Here is a 15,755-nt window from a genome sequence, read left to right as displayed (position 1 = left end):
GAAGCTTGCCAAATCCAGTAGTGAAAAACATCAGTATCCAATTTAATACTTTAGTTTTTCAGTCTTTCTAGTTTTGAAGAGCTGCGTAGAACCCACAGTAGCACTCTGTGGCATGGTTGTTGTGACTGTTTTTTCGACAACGTGCTGTGTGTAAAGCAGGAGTCTTCAGTAGTTTTGGTTGTGGCTTGTTGAAGGGTTAGGTGTTTTAATCATCATGTTAAAACCAAATCAGTTAAAACCAATCAGTTAAAACCAAAGTAGATTGGGATTTTTATACAAGTTTTCACGCAGTGGTTGAGTACAAAGTGCCCACGTAATGCTAGACACAATGCTAGTGTATGTTAGTTGTGGGAATCAACTTAATTGGATTTGCCCTGCCGTTTGGCAGCATGACAACTCATGACACATCAGCCCAGTATGCTGCAGAGGTTGCCTGTAGGCTCTGCTTTCAGTGTCCATGAAGATATGGTAGATATTAATGGAAATCTAGATTATCAGAAAAATAACTCATTCCCCTATACCTCTCCCACCCAGCCCTGGTCATTTAAAATACTTGAAAATTCTGGTTTTAGATCTTTTAATATGGATTGTTTAACCATCTCAAAGGTACATGTTTTATAATGCTGTTCTTAATATCGTAGTTAAAATGCCCAGATACCCTAAAGGAATACTAACACAGAGTTTGCAAGTTTGGTATGTCTAGCTCGTTCAAGAATACAGTCAAGAATGCATTCAAGAATACAGAATACATATGTTACTTGAAGACAGACTTCAATGCTAATATTTTAACAAATTGTCTTATTTTCTTACATAAAAATGGAAATGTAATGTGAAGGTGAATATATAAACATTATTTTCATTCCGTTTATAAAACATCAGCTTTTTTCTAGTTCTAAACTCCCTTTAAATACTTAATTTTTAATTGTGACTCTTACACAGTTAACTAGTATAATTTGTATTGGTTGTATGTAACTAAGCATTTTTGCTACTTCCACCTTATAAATTAGACTTATTATTGTGCCAAGGTATTTCTATGTAGTTGTTTTTAAATTTTATACCATAAAGTTATAACATGTTCTAATACATTTTTTGTTTGTTTTTTAATTACACAAGGTTGTGATTCAGGGAAATGATGACATCGCAAACAGAGCAATAGATCTTCTTAAAGAGATCTATACCAATCTTGGCCCAAGGTTACAAGTTAATCAGGTAAAAATAACAAATTATAATGTGATAGAAAAACAGTAGTAAAATTCAGTTCAGTGTTATTTTGATACTTGAAAGCATTGAAATTGGGGGTGGTTTCCTTGATAAAGAGTATACTTCTGAGTCCAGCTGTCAGATGTGGAATTAAGAGTATTTTCTGATATGTATGGGCTGAGCTCTCATAAATCTTTTGCATTCAATTGATCTGGTGTATTTGCTCTTTCTACTCGCAAAACAGCTGATATCATATACTTAAGAAAACCGTCTGTTGAACTTGCAGTTGTGGTACTTGTACCAGTATGGCTGTATCTGTTGAGTGTTGTCACAAGCTAATGTAATATTTTTTGTCTTGTCCCTTATAAAGGATCACAATGTTCTGTATAATTGTCAGGCTGAACTCCAGCAAATCAGATATTTTCTCCCTACATTAATTTTTGCAGGGAGATGCACTTTAGTGAATAGAGAGAGAAGGTAATGAGTTTTTGAAAGGTCAGGGGAAGTAAACTGTTGGGATTTCTCAAATTTGGGGGCGGAATATTGTCCTTCAGACAATCTCCAGTTGATATCTTGTCAGTTTTATTTCTTAAGACTCTCATGTTCTTAGTTATTTTCAAAAAAAAATAATATTTTTATAGACTTCCAAACTGCCAGTTTGGTAGATAGATCACAGCTGCAGTAGGTGGTACACTTACAGCCATGCAAGCTACATCTTGCTGTTGTGGCTGGACTCAGTAAGCATGCATAGATCTGTTTTGCAAGTGGTTACATCTGACACTTCCAGGAAGTGTTAGATTTGCTTAACATACGTGCAAGTATTGGGCTTCAGTGTGCTGGTAGTTCCTCTGCTTCTGAGTTACTATCAAGAAAAGTGGCTAGTGGGTTGGGTATCTTGCCATAGAATAAAGACCACCTGGTTCTACCCCCCTGCCATGGGCAGGGACACCTCCCACCAGACCAGGTTGCCCAACGCCCCATCCAGCCTGGCCTCGAGCACTTTCAGGGATGGGGCATTCCTTCTATCTAATCTAAATCTACCCTCTTTCTGTTTAAAGCCATTACCCCTTGTCCTATCACTACACTCCCTGACCAAGAGTCCCTCCTCAGCTTTCCTGTAGGTCCCCTTCAGGTACTGGAAGGATACTATAAGTCTCCCTGGAGCCTTCTCTTCTCTGGACTGAACAACCTCAGCTCCCTCAGCCTGTCTTCGTAGGAGAGGTGCTCCAGACTTTTGATCAACCTCGTGGTCCTCCTGTAGCTATGACTTAATATAGTCCGCAGTGGAAGCATTTTCTTATACCTGGAGACTTCAGACCTTTTACGATGATACTATAGGTTGTATGTCAGTCTAGGTCAGGCACAAGGTGATGCTAGGAATCAGGCAGAAGGAAGAGATGTGCTGCAGCTGCCGCTATACTTACTGTAGCTTGAAGTCCATTTATGCAGAAAAATAGGCTATTTGGAACTAGGTTGCGAGATTTAAACAATAAATAAAAATCTGGTGTTCTCTAGCTCTGTGTTCACTCTTAGTGTAAAGAAAGTTAACCTATCCTGGATTGTCAGCTTGGGATTCTTTAATTAAGTCTGAGTTACTGAATAAGAGGAAGTCCAATTTAGAATTCTCTGTGCAAACTTCCACTTTTTCTATTGAAGTGCAGGTTTACGCTCTACAGTTACAGCTACTGATGACTCGTGCAAGGTTTTTGAAGTGCATGCTAAATTAGAGCTCATTTGCTATGCAAGTGTATTCTAACACGGAATAAAACTGTTTTATAGAGCAACTTACCTGTTTTTTATTTCTACCATTTGATTATGAATGTTGTTATTTAGCATTTGTTGTAAATACGCCAATTTTTTAATGTAAATAGGTAGTGATTCATGAAGACTTCATTCAGTCCTGTTTTGATCGTCTCAAAGCCTCCTATGATACATTATGTGTGTTGGATGGAGATAAAGACAGTATTAATTGTGCAAGACAAGAAGCAATACGAATGGTCAGAGTGTTGACTGTTTTAAGAGAGTATATAAATGAATGTGACAGTGATTACCATGAAGAGAGAACTATCCTACCTATGTCAAGGTATGTGTGAAAATGCACCGTTATGATTTTAATTTCTGTTAACTAAAGTATTATTAACATCCTGGATTTCATATTGTGAAGGGTTTCTGTTCATAGATTGTATTTATGGAATTTCAAAATTCTGTTTTCCCTGTATCTGTCTTATCCCTGTATTCTCTGATCTGTAGCTTTAATATTTTTTTTAAAGGAACAGGCATTCTGCTGTACATGAAAGGGAGAAGAGACCTGAGAATAACCTTGTTTCTGGTCTTTTGCTCTAGAACTGGCACTGTGTACCTTGTGGCTAGGTTGTTTTGGGTGTATTTCCTTTTTTCAAATAGTTACTTAAAAGTAATACCATTCTTTACGTTAGCATGGGCAAATCCTCTTTGTTTTTCATAGCCATTTCATACTAAAAACATGTTGCCAGTGTGTGTCTTATTCCTCAGGAGTTGTTTAGAGATGCTGATCTTACTTGGCAAGCTTAAATTTAGTACTATCTCTAAATGAAATATTCTTTACGTTCCCCATAAAAGGGGGAAGAGGAGAAATGACACTTCAAAGTGCATTTATTTTCTGTATACCTTCACTCTTCTGTTTGTAATGTTAAGCCTTGGGTAAAAACTTCAATTCTAGCTGCTCCTTCTTTAACTCTGTCTTCAGTACAAAGAAAAGGGAAGCGCTTAAATCCAATGTTGTGTAGATGTTTTTCATAAAGAACATAATGTATCTCATCAGAGAGGAAAGCAGAAGAGAAGAAAACTATCTGTTGCAGCATTAGTAGCTGCTACATGTGGGGAGAAATTCCCAAAAAGAAATAAGGAATATACTGAGTATATGGATTTATGATGCAGTTAATGTATATTTTTAGTAATGGCTGGGGGTTGCTGCCCCCTTCTTATATTAAATGCACCCTTTGTCAAGAAAACTGAAGAGTTTCTGTTTCTTCATGATGTGGCAGTAATTGTAGTGCTCCTACAGCATTTTTATTGTATATATTGATTGCAAGTGCATCTTGTTTATGTCGCCACTTAGTTATTTGGACTTTTTCACAGGTGTTGTTAGCAAGAAGCTAAGTATTTTTTGCCTTGTTTTGTTGTATGGGATTAGTTTGTTGGGGTTATCTAGACACACCTTTCCTAGTAGGTGCCCTGCCAATGTGCAAAGTGTAGTCACTGCTAGTGTGAAAATGTTTCTTCCTTTTTTTTTTTTTACTTTGTTTTAATTTTCAATAGCATTGGGATTTTAAAAGTGGAATTCTAATATAAAACTTTTAGCAACTTTTGACAGAAGGCGTTAGTGACCTGATGGCTTTTTCTCATCATGGTATATTTTAAAACTGTGTTATGTTACTAAAAGAGCAAAACATAGTTGGCAGTTTGATTGAGCTTTATTTCCTTTTGATCAGAAAATTACAAGCAAGAGAAATGATCTAAAACTTTAAAAAAGACTTCTTACAGTTCTGTTAGTGTTTATAACCTGACTGTAAAGTTGACTGTTTTAATGCAGTTGTGCAGCTCTTGAAACTTACCGTGTATGTTTAGTTTGCATGATTGCTGGTGCCTTCACAAAATAATCTTATGCTGGAGTATACCACCATATGTAAAGATTTGATGAAATACAAAATAACAGCAGGAAAAATTAACGTATTTCATGAGGGCAAAAGAAACTTTATCTGGTTTGTTTATTTTCAGAGCTTTCCGTGGTAAACATATCACACTGGTAGTTCGTTTTCCAAATCAAGGCCGACAGGTAGAAGATTTGGATATTTGGTCTCACACAAATGACACAATTGGCCAAGTACGACGTTGTATTCTCAATCGTATTAAAGCCAACAGTGCACACACAAAAGTAGAACTGTTCATTGGTGGTGAGCTGGTGGATCCTGCAGATGATAGAAAATTAATTGGCCAATTGAATCTCAAAGATAAAACGGTAAGTGTTGCACGTTGATTATTTATTTTGCTTGTCTTTTGTAAATACTTAAAAATACCATTAATGGAGATCACTTATTCTTTTGCAGCAGTTCCCTTCCTCCTTGTAATGTGCCACTAACATTCTATCAGATGTTTATTTAGTAAAGAATATTCATTTTTGTGTAATCTTAATAAAACTGTGATTATGTTTTGCAGCTAATTACAGCTAAGCTCACACAGATAAATTCTAATATGCCTTCAAGTCCTGATAGTTCTTCTGACTCTTCAACTGGCTCTCCGGGCAACCATGGCAATCACTACAGTGATGGTCCAAACCCAGAGGTTGAAAGCTGTTTGCCTGGAGTGGTAAGCATGTACTGAAATGATAGTTCAGAAACATTTCTTCTATACTTTGTCTTTAACCAATTATTTTTGTGTGTTTTTCTGTTTGTTTTTAATTTGCTTGTTTCAAGATCATGTCACTGCATCCTCGATACATTTCTTTCCTTTGGCAAGTTGCAGACTTGGGCAGTAGCCTAAATATGCCACCTCTTAGAGATGGAGCACGTGTTCTTATGAAGCTCATGCCACCAGGTAAAACTGAATTTCATCCTGTTTTCTCTTGGTGACTATATTTCTCACTTGTTACATAAAAATGTAATCAGGGAAACGTTTTCTGCTTCCTGCTAATTTATTGGTATTGTAATTCATGACTGTTATACTAATTAGGGTTGTAAGTGTACTTGCCAAATCAGTTATTTTTTGCCTGTCATATAAATGTACATAGTTTGTAATTGATGCTGGGATTCAGTCCCACAGTGCAGTTCAGTGCAGTGAAAATAAAGAGAAGCATATTTTGAAGTGATTTTGTGGCACTATTTTAGCAGGATCGTGTTTGTACTGACAGAAATAAACAATGCACAACACTTTATAGTCTGATGTCTGTCAGTCACATTGGTAATTGTGAATGGTATTGGGTTGTTCTGAAGTAGCTGTATTACAAAATGTTTATACATTGTGTTTTTATTGCAGATAACACTACGGTTGAGAAACTAAGAGCTATTTGTTTAGATCATGCAAAACTTGGGGAAAGCAGCCTTAGTCCATCCCTTGACTCTCTATTCTTTGGTCCTTCTGCCTCACAAGTGCTATATCTAACAGAGGTTTGTGATGCTTTGCCTTTTCTTTGAAAAATACAAATCTTCAACTATTTTTTTTTTCTTAGTCTTTTCTGTAACGTTGTGGAAACCTAAGATCATACACTGTTTAGTAATGAGCAATACCTAATAGTTTACTGGAGTAAACTGGTGCATGGCCAGTACTGTCAAAGCATTGTTTAAGAAATACATCAGCATAGTCTCATGTTTTAATCATCCATATTCGAGCTAGTGCTCCTCTGTTAACTCTTCATGTTTCGTTCTACAGGTAGTTTATGCCTTGTTAATGCCTGCCAGTGCACCTCTGGGGGAAGATGCCAGTGACTTCCAATACAACTTCTTAAAAAGTGGTGGTTTGCCTCTTGTATTGAGCATGCTGACTAGAAATAACTTCCTGCCAAATGCAGATATGGAAACTCGGAGGGGTGCTTACCTTAATGCTCTAAAAATAGCCAAGTTACTGCTAACAGCAATTGGATATGGCCACGTTCGAGCTGTGGCAGAAGCTTGTCAGCCAGTTGTGGAAGGCACAAGTACAGTTTCACCGGTAATATAAATCTTCCTTGATGCAAATAGCAGCGTACTGTGAATTTATATTTTCTGACATGACATCTGTCTGTACTCTCCGTTGACAGTCTCTTAAAGCAAGTTGCATGTCAAGAACTCAGAGTGCTTTCAGATAAAGTTGTGTGAGAAATCTAAAAAGTAGAGAACAAATCCTGTTTCTTTCTGACTGTAGAAAGTCAGGTGTGAGTTTCACCTGGCTTTATATATGCTTTTCAGAAGTTCGCATGGTTGTCAGTACAGGTAACCTCCAGTTTTGAGGTACATCTATCCCATAGATGTGAACTCAGATTCTTTTGGTCTGCTGAGTCTTTAGAAGGGCTTGTGGCTTCCTTTTCAGATCACCTCCATTACATGTCTAAAGTAATAGATTTTGTGCTTGTTCAATATGTTAGTTTTTCTACATCCGAACAAATATGGTGTAGGTCAATATTTTATTTCTGTCCTCTAATAGTAGGCCCCTGGCATAGAGCCCAAAGCTTAAAATTTGCTTGCAGTCCTTCTTGGACAGTTGCTTTCATGTATTCCACCTTTCTTTTTTCTTCGAAGTTCTTTCCCAAGTAGTTGCTTCCAAGCAATTGTTCCTTCCAAGATCTTAGCTACTATTACCAAACCCTTCCGAGTAACTTTGTTTTCATATCTTTTTTTTTTCCCCATGTAAAAATAAAATAATTTCTTACAGGTAAACCAGGCTACACATGACCAGGCAGTGGTGCTACAAAATGCCCTACAAAACATTCCTAACCCAACTTCAGAATGCATGCTAAGAAATGTAGCAATACGTCTTGCACAGCAAATATCTGATGAGGTTAGTAAATTCCTTTGTGTATCTTTTTTTTTTTCCAGGACTATCGTGTTTTTTTTTTTTTTTTAAGTATTATTAAATTTATAACTTTGTAACAAATGGAATTTCCTCCTTCAATGTCATGAAATGTTTTAAGTAATGTTTGTATATGGTTAATAAGCTGTTAACTAATTAAAAGTATTTCATGAATTGTTTCCATATGGAATTATGAAATTCTGAGTCTAATAGCATGAAGAGACTTAAGTGAGCTAGGTCTCACACAAGCTCTTTAATGGGTTGTGAATAATTATTGAACTTATATCAGAACTTTGGAAACTCAATGTAATAGATTTAAAGAAGCTAGTAGCGTTGAGGTTTGTTTGTTTTCAAAAATGTTTTTGTATTATTTTGTTCTTTTCTTGATTTTCTTTTATGTTTGGGTTCGAAGTAATACTCTCTTCTTGAAAAGAAACACTGAAAAGGGAGGAAATTTTAAATATTGAGCATGATTTTAAATAGTAGAACATAAGTCTAAAATCCTTACTAGTGTATCTTTATATATTGAAACCACTTTAATGATGGAAGTGGAAAAATGAATTGTGGAAAAATGAATTGTGGAGATGGGCAAGGTTAAACAGCGTGCTTTGCAAATACAGTGCTATGGTACTATATGGTGTGACCAACCACATTTGGATTTGGTATTGAGTCATGTTAGTGAAAACATTAGTTAATTCTGCTAAATTCTGAAGGTGAAGCTAAAATCAGATTTTCTGTAGCTTACTCTGTCAACTTGAATTGAGATCTCTCTGTTTCCAGTGTAGAAGCAGTGAATGTTATTGTTCGATACTGTACAGAATCTCTGCAAAGCTATCTCCAGAACATTTCTGAGACACCTAAATAAAAGCAGTCATATTATCATCTTAATGCTGAAAAGTAGACAACAACTCTTTTATGAACAAAGAGAATTGTCTGAAGAAAGAACAATGTACTAAACTGCAAGTCTGAATCATCTGTCTTCCATTAGTAGTGGTGTTGCCCCTATAGGTGATTTTATATGTAAAATCAGCCAGTTAAACTCTGATTTAATTAAATTTCTTCCATAGAAGAAGATTCTTTTGAGATGAGGTATGAATAAATAGTCCTTCATTTAAAATGGTCCATTTTGGAGGACTTCTAATAAATACATAATTTTTTTTCTTTCAACAGGCCCATCAAAGCAGCAAAACCTGAATATCTTTTACAAGTGGCTAATCAGTGTTGCTGTTTTTGTCTCTTTTCTGAAATTATTAAAACCACTCTAGATCTAGATTTCACATATGTTCTAGTTTGTTCTTTGAACAATTTTTTTCTTTTGCTTTTTTGATGGTCAAAGACTCTTCCCTCCTGGCCTCACAATCAAAAAAACAGAAATGTACAAAAAAAAAAAAAAAGCCATAGTTTTAAAACTATGATGATATTAAATTTGAAAATGTTCTTTCTTTGACAAATTTTTCTTGTAATGCTGCTACTGTAAGATTTCTTTGCTTGTGACAAAGGTGAAATACCTATTTTCTTCTAGCTACTGTTAATGTTTAAAAGCAAGAATGCACACTGTTCAGGTCTTCTGATGAGGTTGGCTTATTTGTTAAGCTTCTAGAGTCTCATTATTAAATGTGACCATTAGAAAAATGAAATTTGAAATTTTTGAGAACTGCCTACCGTTTGTTTTTAAAGATTGTCCAATCTTTTGACTGTTCCACTTTCAATATGGACTTGAGTCAATGCAAACTACAAATAATGGCAGTAGTGTTTTGGCATTAATTTTGGTGTTGAAATGTGCCGTGGCTTAAGTACATCAGCAGAAACTACTGGATGTTAACTCAGACCACATCCAAAATACCAGAGTAGTTTTACATTCATAAAATGTGTGATCTGTGTTCTTACTCATTTTAAACCCTGTATAATTTGAATTCAGAAGAATCGCTTTATATATTAATGAGGCACGTGATAGGCTTTAGTTTGTCTACCTGTCAGCTAGTGTGGTAATTAATATCACAGCAAGGGCCGAATCCTAAAATAACTTAAACGTGTTACATTACTTTACAAGCCTGCTGCCTTCCAGATGCATGCTTGTTTTTGTTTTCAACTCAAGGAATTTTTAGCACTGAAGTAAAAAAGCAACAAATGAAATGTGTTCCAGTCATCGCTCAAGTAGCCAATAGCCTATTCTCAGAATCTAGACTTAAATTCGTAGCTTCTGCTAGTTAGTTATTTATCAAAAATATTCATTTGTAGCATTATGATTTAACATTGTGATACATCTAAAATACGTGCTACATTATACCAACAAAAAAATAAAATATTAACTAAGTGAAGTACAAATGCTTTTCTAGGTGCAAAATCTTTTTTCATATTTAAGGAAAAAATCAGAATGTTATAAAAATTTTAATTTTAAACTTTCTATAAAGTTCGTTATTTAGAGAAAGTAGAATCCATGGTAACATTATCTGTAACTGCTTTATGTTACTTATATTTTTGTTTACTTTGGCTTATTTCTGTTTTTGTGTGTGTGTGTGTGGTTTTTTTCAGGCTTCAAAATACATACCTGATATCTGTGTTATTAGAGCAGTACAAAAAATTGTCTGGGCGTCAGGTTGTGGGTCAGTTCAGCTGGTGTTCAGCTCTAATGAGGAAATCAGTAAAATTTATGAAAAGGTAAGAAACTCTTTTCATTGTGGCTTGATTATAGTGACAGCTCAAAAATGCATCTGTTCTGTAAATTGCTGTGACATGTTTCCAGTACACTTATGTTCCATACCTATATAAGCAACACTAATTTTTCTAGTCTTCGAATTTAAAAGGTCTGTTGTACAAAAGTTGATTTAAAGAATATATGCAGTCTGTAACAAGAACTAATTCATCTGAAATTGACACTGAAGCACTGGTAAAACTATGTAAATGCTAATTACATAATTTTTTTCATTTCATTATGTAGGTAGGTAAACCATGGTTTCACACATGGTTTACATAAATAGTTTGGAGTTGGGATGTTTCGTGACGTTATCACATGTTGTGTTTAACCAGTGTTGCTTATAGTTATGAGAAATATTAAACTATTTTGAGAGTAATTTAATTTTTTGTTGCTGTTCTCTGAACATCTTGTTTGTCTTACAAAATCAAATTTACTACTCATTAATACCTTCCTGAGAGTAAAAGGGAAAGGAATGTGTAGGGGGATCTAATTTTTGGCATTACGAGTGGTTGTGTTTAGATGATCTGTTAGAGTACTTGAGCAAAATGCAACACCTTTCAATTTAGTTTATGTAGTGGTATGATAGCATTTGCTTCTGTTGTTACTAGAATGACCATGAAACAAGTTGCCCTCCACACACACTTTTTATTTTGAGGTGATAACTTGCATTTAAAATGTGGTTTGATTAGTATGACAGTCCAGATGTGCTCTTACATCTGTACATTTGATGTGTATATTAAGAGCAGTAGAGTAGCAGAGAAAATATACCTGGCTAAAAGTAAATAAAATCACGTACACACTTCTTATCCTCCCAACATGCTGACTTATATTACAACTCTTGGTACAGCTGAGAGTATATGTTATGTTGTAGATTATTTAAATATGGTAGAGTTTATTTCCTGCTTGGGTCAGTGATCAAGTTGCTTGAGGATAATGCAGAAGGATATTGTCTTATTAAGGCTTAATAATACTCTGGTAAGTCATGACTGCTCCTCCTTCACTGACTAACACTATGTTGTAGCAGTTGCTTCTGTTGTTAACATTTTGGACATTCTTGTGTCAGATGTGCCTTATTTACTGTGTGATCTTAGAATCAGGTGATGAGGCATTAGAGAAACAGATTAGGTTTCCCTTCATTTCAGTATCTTGCTTTTTTTTTTTTTTACATTTTTTTTGTGTGAAAAATTTACAGTTAAATTTTGTAAAAATATTTTCCAGCAGCTGAAGTCTTAAATGAAATTTATCTGTGCATAGGTCTCAGGAAAGGCTTTTTAGAGTTTCATAATACCATTGTTACTGGTCATACTTCAAAGGGTTTTTTTGTTATTGGTTTGTGTTGTGGTTTTTTTTTTTTTCAATTCTTGATGCTTATATGGACATTTGTAGTAAAAGGCAGGTGCATTTGGTTTATGCTAAGCGAAGCGGAAATAAAAATTGAAGGGGAAAATTGGAAAAAAAAGAGATTGCAGAAGTAGTAAGTAGCTGGATTAGAGTACTTTTAGTTAACTTTTTCTCTCAATGTTATTTTATCACAGAAATAGATGAATATGATGCAAGAAAAGAATATTAATCTAATATATTGCATTTGCTTACAGAGCAGGAAAAATAACTGCTACAGTAGTTTTATAAAGACTGAATATTTAAGTGACTGGTGGACACTGGCTTATACTGAGAGCAAGCGATTTAAGAAAAATGCTTTCTGTTTCTTAAGTCAATCACTGAACTAGATTTTTTTATTTATTTTTTTAACCCTTAAATCATAAGAGCACTTTAAGTCTGTGGGGGAGAGATTTATCATTAAATGCTAGATCAAGAAAAAAAGTGGGCTGAACTTTGTGGAATTGTGAATAAGCAGCACTTCAGACTGGTTATGTTAACTATAACTTCTGAAGAATGTTCTTGAGCAATTTAAGAGTATTCTGAACTTCACTGGTGAATTCAGTTCAACTTGAAAGTCAAGATAAATTATTTTGAGAGCATAGATTTTACAGAATTTCTTCTGACTACTGCCTCAGAAAATACGGAATGGCAGTCCTCTTATTAATGGATTGAGAAGACTGCGTGCAACTTTCTGTCTGTCAGACTGCCATTTCATTATTAGCTTAGAGAAGGCCTATAACTTTCTGAAGTACTACTCCAAGTATGCTGTTATACAGACCAGTCAGCTCCTGTTGTCAGAATATAGAGGAGCACTTTGAGTACAAAATTCACTTTACCTTGCTACTAGATCTGCACCCATGCAGAAATAACTTTTTCTAAACAAGACATCAGTGTTAAGCAGGCACAGTTCTGAACTTGTTGAAGCATTCTGCTTTTACCTTTGTGTCATGAGACATCTAAGAATTGCTATATCCTCCCACTGTAGTGGTAGGGACCTTACTGATATTTTAATTGCACAACTAAAACCAGTGTTTCTGGCTGGTCTGAGACATACTTGTCTTCTGCTGCTACTGTTTATGTTTAGTCCTGTCTTTTGTATTGTTATCCTTTCTTTCTGCCTACTTAATCCTTCAGTGTATAAAACATACACTTACTTTCTTCCTCTGGTTAATGTTGCTAACCTGTAGGCATGATTACCAATGAATTAAGATGGAAACCTACTCAGGTTTATTTTCTTCAGAATTTCTTCAAGCTAATTCATTTTGACTTAGATGGAGAAGGGGGCTTGCTTCTATTCGTAAAGCAGTTATTTTCGTTAATAGGCCCCAAATCACCTCATTTAAGTGTTTAATTGAAAGATTAACCTATGCACAGAAGCTATGTTACGTTATGAAACAGCTGAACCAAATTTCAATTTCGTCAAAATAGTGACAAGCTGAATTAATTCTAGCAGTGCTAAGAAGCTGTTGGTCAAGTTAATTGTGAGATTCAGAGCTTTGTAAAACTGAACTTCTTGATGACTTGCACAGCACTACAGCTTTTCTCTGTTTTAGTAGTAACTGTTTTCAAAGCTTTAAACTCCAGGATTCTAAGTAGTGCAGAAAAACATCTTATTAAATAATTAATTGCTGCAACTTCTGCCTACAAACTTTCTATTTAACTTCTGACTTAAGTTTGTGCTTTCAATCCTCCTTTAAGAATCTCAGTACTGGAAGTTCAAGACATCCTGAATAGTGCTTTGAATCACATCTGAGTAAAGTGCATAAAATATATGGCATTAATAATCCCTTAGTAAACAAGTTCATGGTTTGGGTTTGTATTTAGTATGTACACCTGGAAGCTGGTTGGATTTCTCCAGATTTTTTTCCATCCTACGTTGTGCTCTCTTGTTTATTTTCACAGACAAATGCAGGAAACGAACCAGACATGGAAGATGAACAAGTTTGCTGTGAAGCATTGGAGGTGATGACCCTGTGTTTTGCTTTGATTCCAACAGCACTGGATGCACTCAGTAAAGAAAAGGCATGGCAGACGTTTATCATTGATTTACTATTGCACTGTCACAGCAAGTAAGTTTTGTTGGTCTTTTTTGATCACAAGTATTATTTTCCAATTCAGAATGAATAGGTAGCCTAAACACAGAGAAGTGACTTACTTTAATAATTTTTCCTAATTTACTGTTTAACAATATAAATCTGTAACTTTGATACCTATCATAAGGTGATAGTGTCCAAACGAGGGCAACAAAGGGCTGGAAAGCATGTCCTATGAGGAGAGGCTGAGGACGCTTGGTTTGTCTAGTCTGGAGGAAAGGAGGCTGAGAAGTGACCTTGTTGCTCTCTGCAACTTTCTGAGGAGGGGAAAAGGAGAGGGAGGTGCTGGTCTCTTCTCACTGGTAGCCGATGACAGGATGCTCAGGAACGGCACGAAACTGCATCAAGGGAGGTTCAAAGTGGACATTGGGTTAAAATTCTTTACTGTGAGGTTGGTCAAACACTGGAACAGGCTTCCTAGAGAGGTGGTTGATGCCCTAAACCTGTCGGTGTTCAAGAGACATTTAAATAAGGACCTTAATTCTAAGTTTTAACTTTGGGTTAGCCCTGAAGTGGTCAGGCAGTTGGACTCTGTGATCTTTGTAGGTCCCTTCAAACTGAACTGTTCTCTTTTATCAGTCCTATCTTCCATGTACTCTTAAGGAGAATATTGTCAAGCCTGACAATGTTCTGCTGGTAGCTTTTGAATAATTAATTTATATTTTGAATAAAATATTATGTGCTTTACATTTTTTCAGAAATCGTGAACACTCACTACATCAGAACACTGAAGTGACTTAGATGCAGTAGAACTTTTCAATAAATACTTTCTTTCCGTTATGTACAGACAAGATACAGTCCTGGCAGTTTGAGGAGGTGGAGAAAGTTTAAATTTAATCCTTTGGCTTTCTTGCATCAGAGTGGTAACACTTGTGACTCATCACATGACTTGCAAACATTTATATAAAGCTGTCACATTGGAGCTGTCATGTGGCACAGTGGCAGCATCTTTGTGGAACTAGTCAAGTTGTAGCTCTCTAAGCCTCTCAATATGTTTTACGTGGAGTCAGATTGTGGTACTCATAGGTGACTGGCATCAGAATTTGGGTACATGTAGGTGAAACTGTGGAGTGTTACAGTGAAAATCCCACAAGCTTTATTAGCACATTTTATTACAGCCTGTGATACAGGATGTTGCATTTTTGTCTGAGAAGTTTTATGAAAACATTGGCTCAGCAGTCAGATCCCATAAAGAGTTACCAATCATTAAGAACAAAACCGACCCCCACCATCCCATGGTCCTTCTGCAACTCAGAGCAATGCAGTAGAACTTGCAAAGATCAGAGAATGGTGACAAGGAAGATCAAAGCTCTGAAATAACTTCCATCTGAGGAACAGCTGAATAGCTTGGGGCACTTTGTATTGGAGAAAAGATAAATGGTGGGAGGAAAATACCACAGAGACCTTTAAAATCAGAAGTAGCAAAGAGAATAAATAGGAATAAATAGGGAACAGTGTTTCTTTCCCTTTCATAGTTGTAAAAATTTCTTGAGCGTAACATTTAAGCCATGTAAACCTTCAGAAATGGTTTGAGGGGTTCTTTCATGAATTTGCCCAGTGGGGGCTATAAAATACTACTTTTGGTATTCTTGCTGAACCACAAGCTGCTAGAAGCTGAGAGAACGTTCTGGGGAAGTATTACTGCTTGCTTTCCGAAGTGTATACCAGAGACAGCGTCTTAGCCTAGGTGCTTCTTTGCTCTGACCTCATGGTCATTCTTGCATGTCTCTGAAGCACAGTTAACCATCCATAGGAGAACTCTGGAAGAAATAGAATACTTCTGTGCGCTTTCCATAGTCACCCTAAGGGCTGAAAGCAATGACAGCCACACCAAAAAGACATTAAAATGTAGTTTCTTACATGTTGAG

At 35.8% G+C, this 15,755-nt stretch overlaps 1 protein-coding gene across 4 annotated transcripts in view; it reads left to right on the top strand.

Moving 5' to 3' along the window:
- USP9X (ubiquitin specific peptidase 9 X-linked) overlaps positions 1-15,755 on the top strand; it is a 102,106-nt gene that overhangs the window by 59,113 nt on the left and 27,238 nt on the right. For 2 of the 4 annotated variants that reach the window (XM_083821160.1, XM_083821158.1), the window contains exons 17-26: positions 1,114-1,209; positions 3,072-3,283; positions 4,957-5,197; positions 5,395-5,544; positions 5,652-5,772; positions 6,211-6,341; positions 6,604-6,882; positions 7,582-7,707; positions 10,252-10,377; positions 13,697-13,863. In XM_083821160.1, coding sequence (XP_083677286.1) covers positions 1,114-1,209; positions 3,072-3,283; positions 4,957-5,197; positions 5,395-5,544; positions 5,652-5,772; positions 6,211-6,341; positions 6,604-6,882; positions 7,582-7,707; positions 10,252-10,377; positions 13,697-13,863 — 1,649 coding nt within the window. Of the gene's footprint in view, positions 1-1,113; positions 1,210-3,071; positions 3,284-4,956; positions 5,198-5,394; positions 5,545-5,651; positions 5,773-6,210; positions 6,346-6,603; positions 6,883-7,581; positions 7,708-10,251; positions 10,378-13,696; positions 13,864-15,755 lie in introns of all 4 variants that reach the window. The other 2 variants (XM_083821161.1, XM_083821159.1) reach the window with 1 other exon arrangement.

This window comes from Anser anser (genome assembly GCF_964211835.1).
Source record: "Anser anser genome assembly, chromosome: 1".
NCBI classification, from domain to species: Eukaryota; Metazoa; Chordata; class Aves; order Anseriformes; family Anatidae; genus Anser; species Anser anser.
Note: the sequence above shows the minus strand (reverse complement) of the source record. Positions and strands in the feature narration are given on the sequence as shown.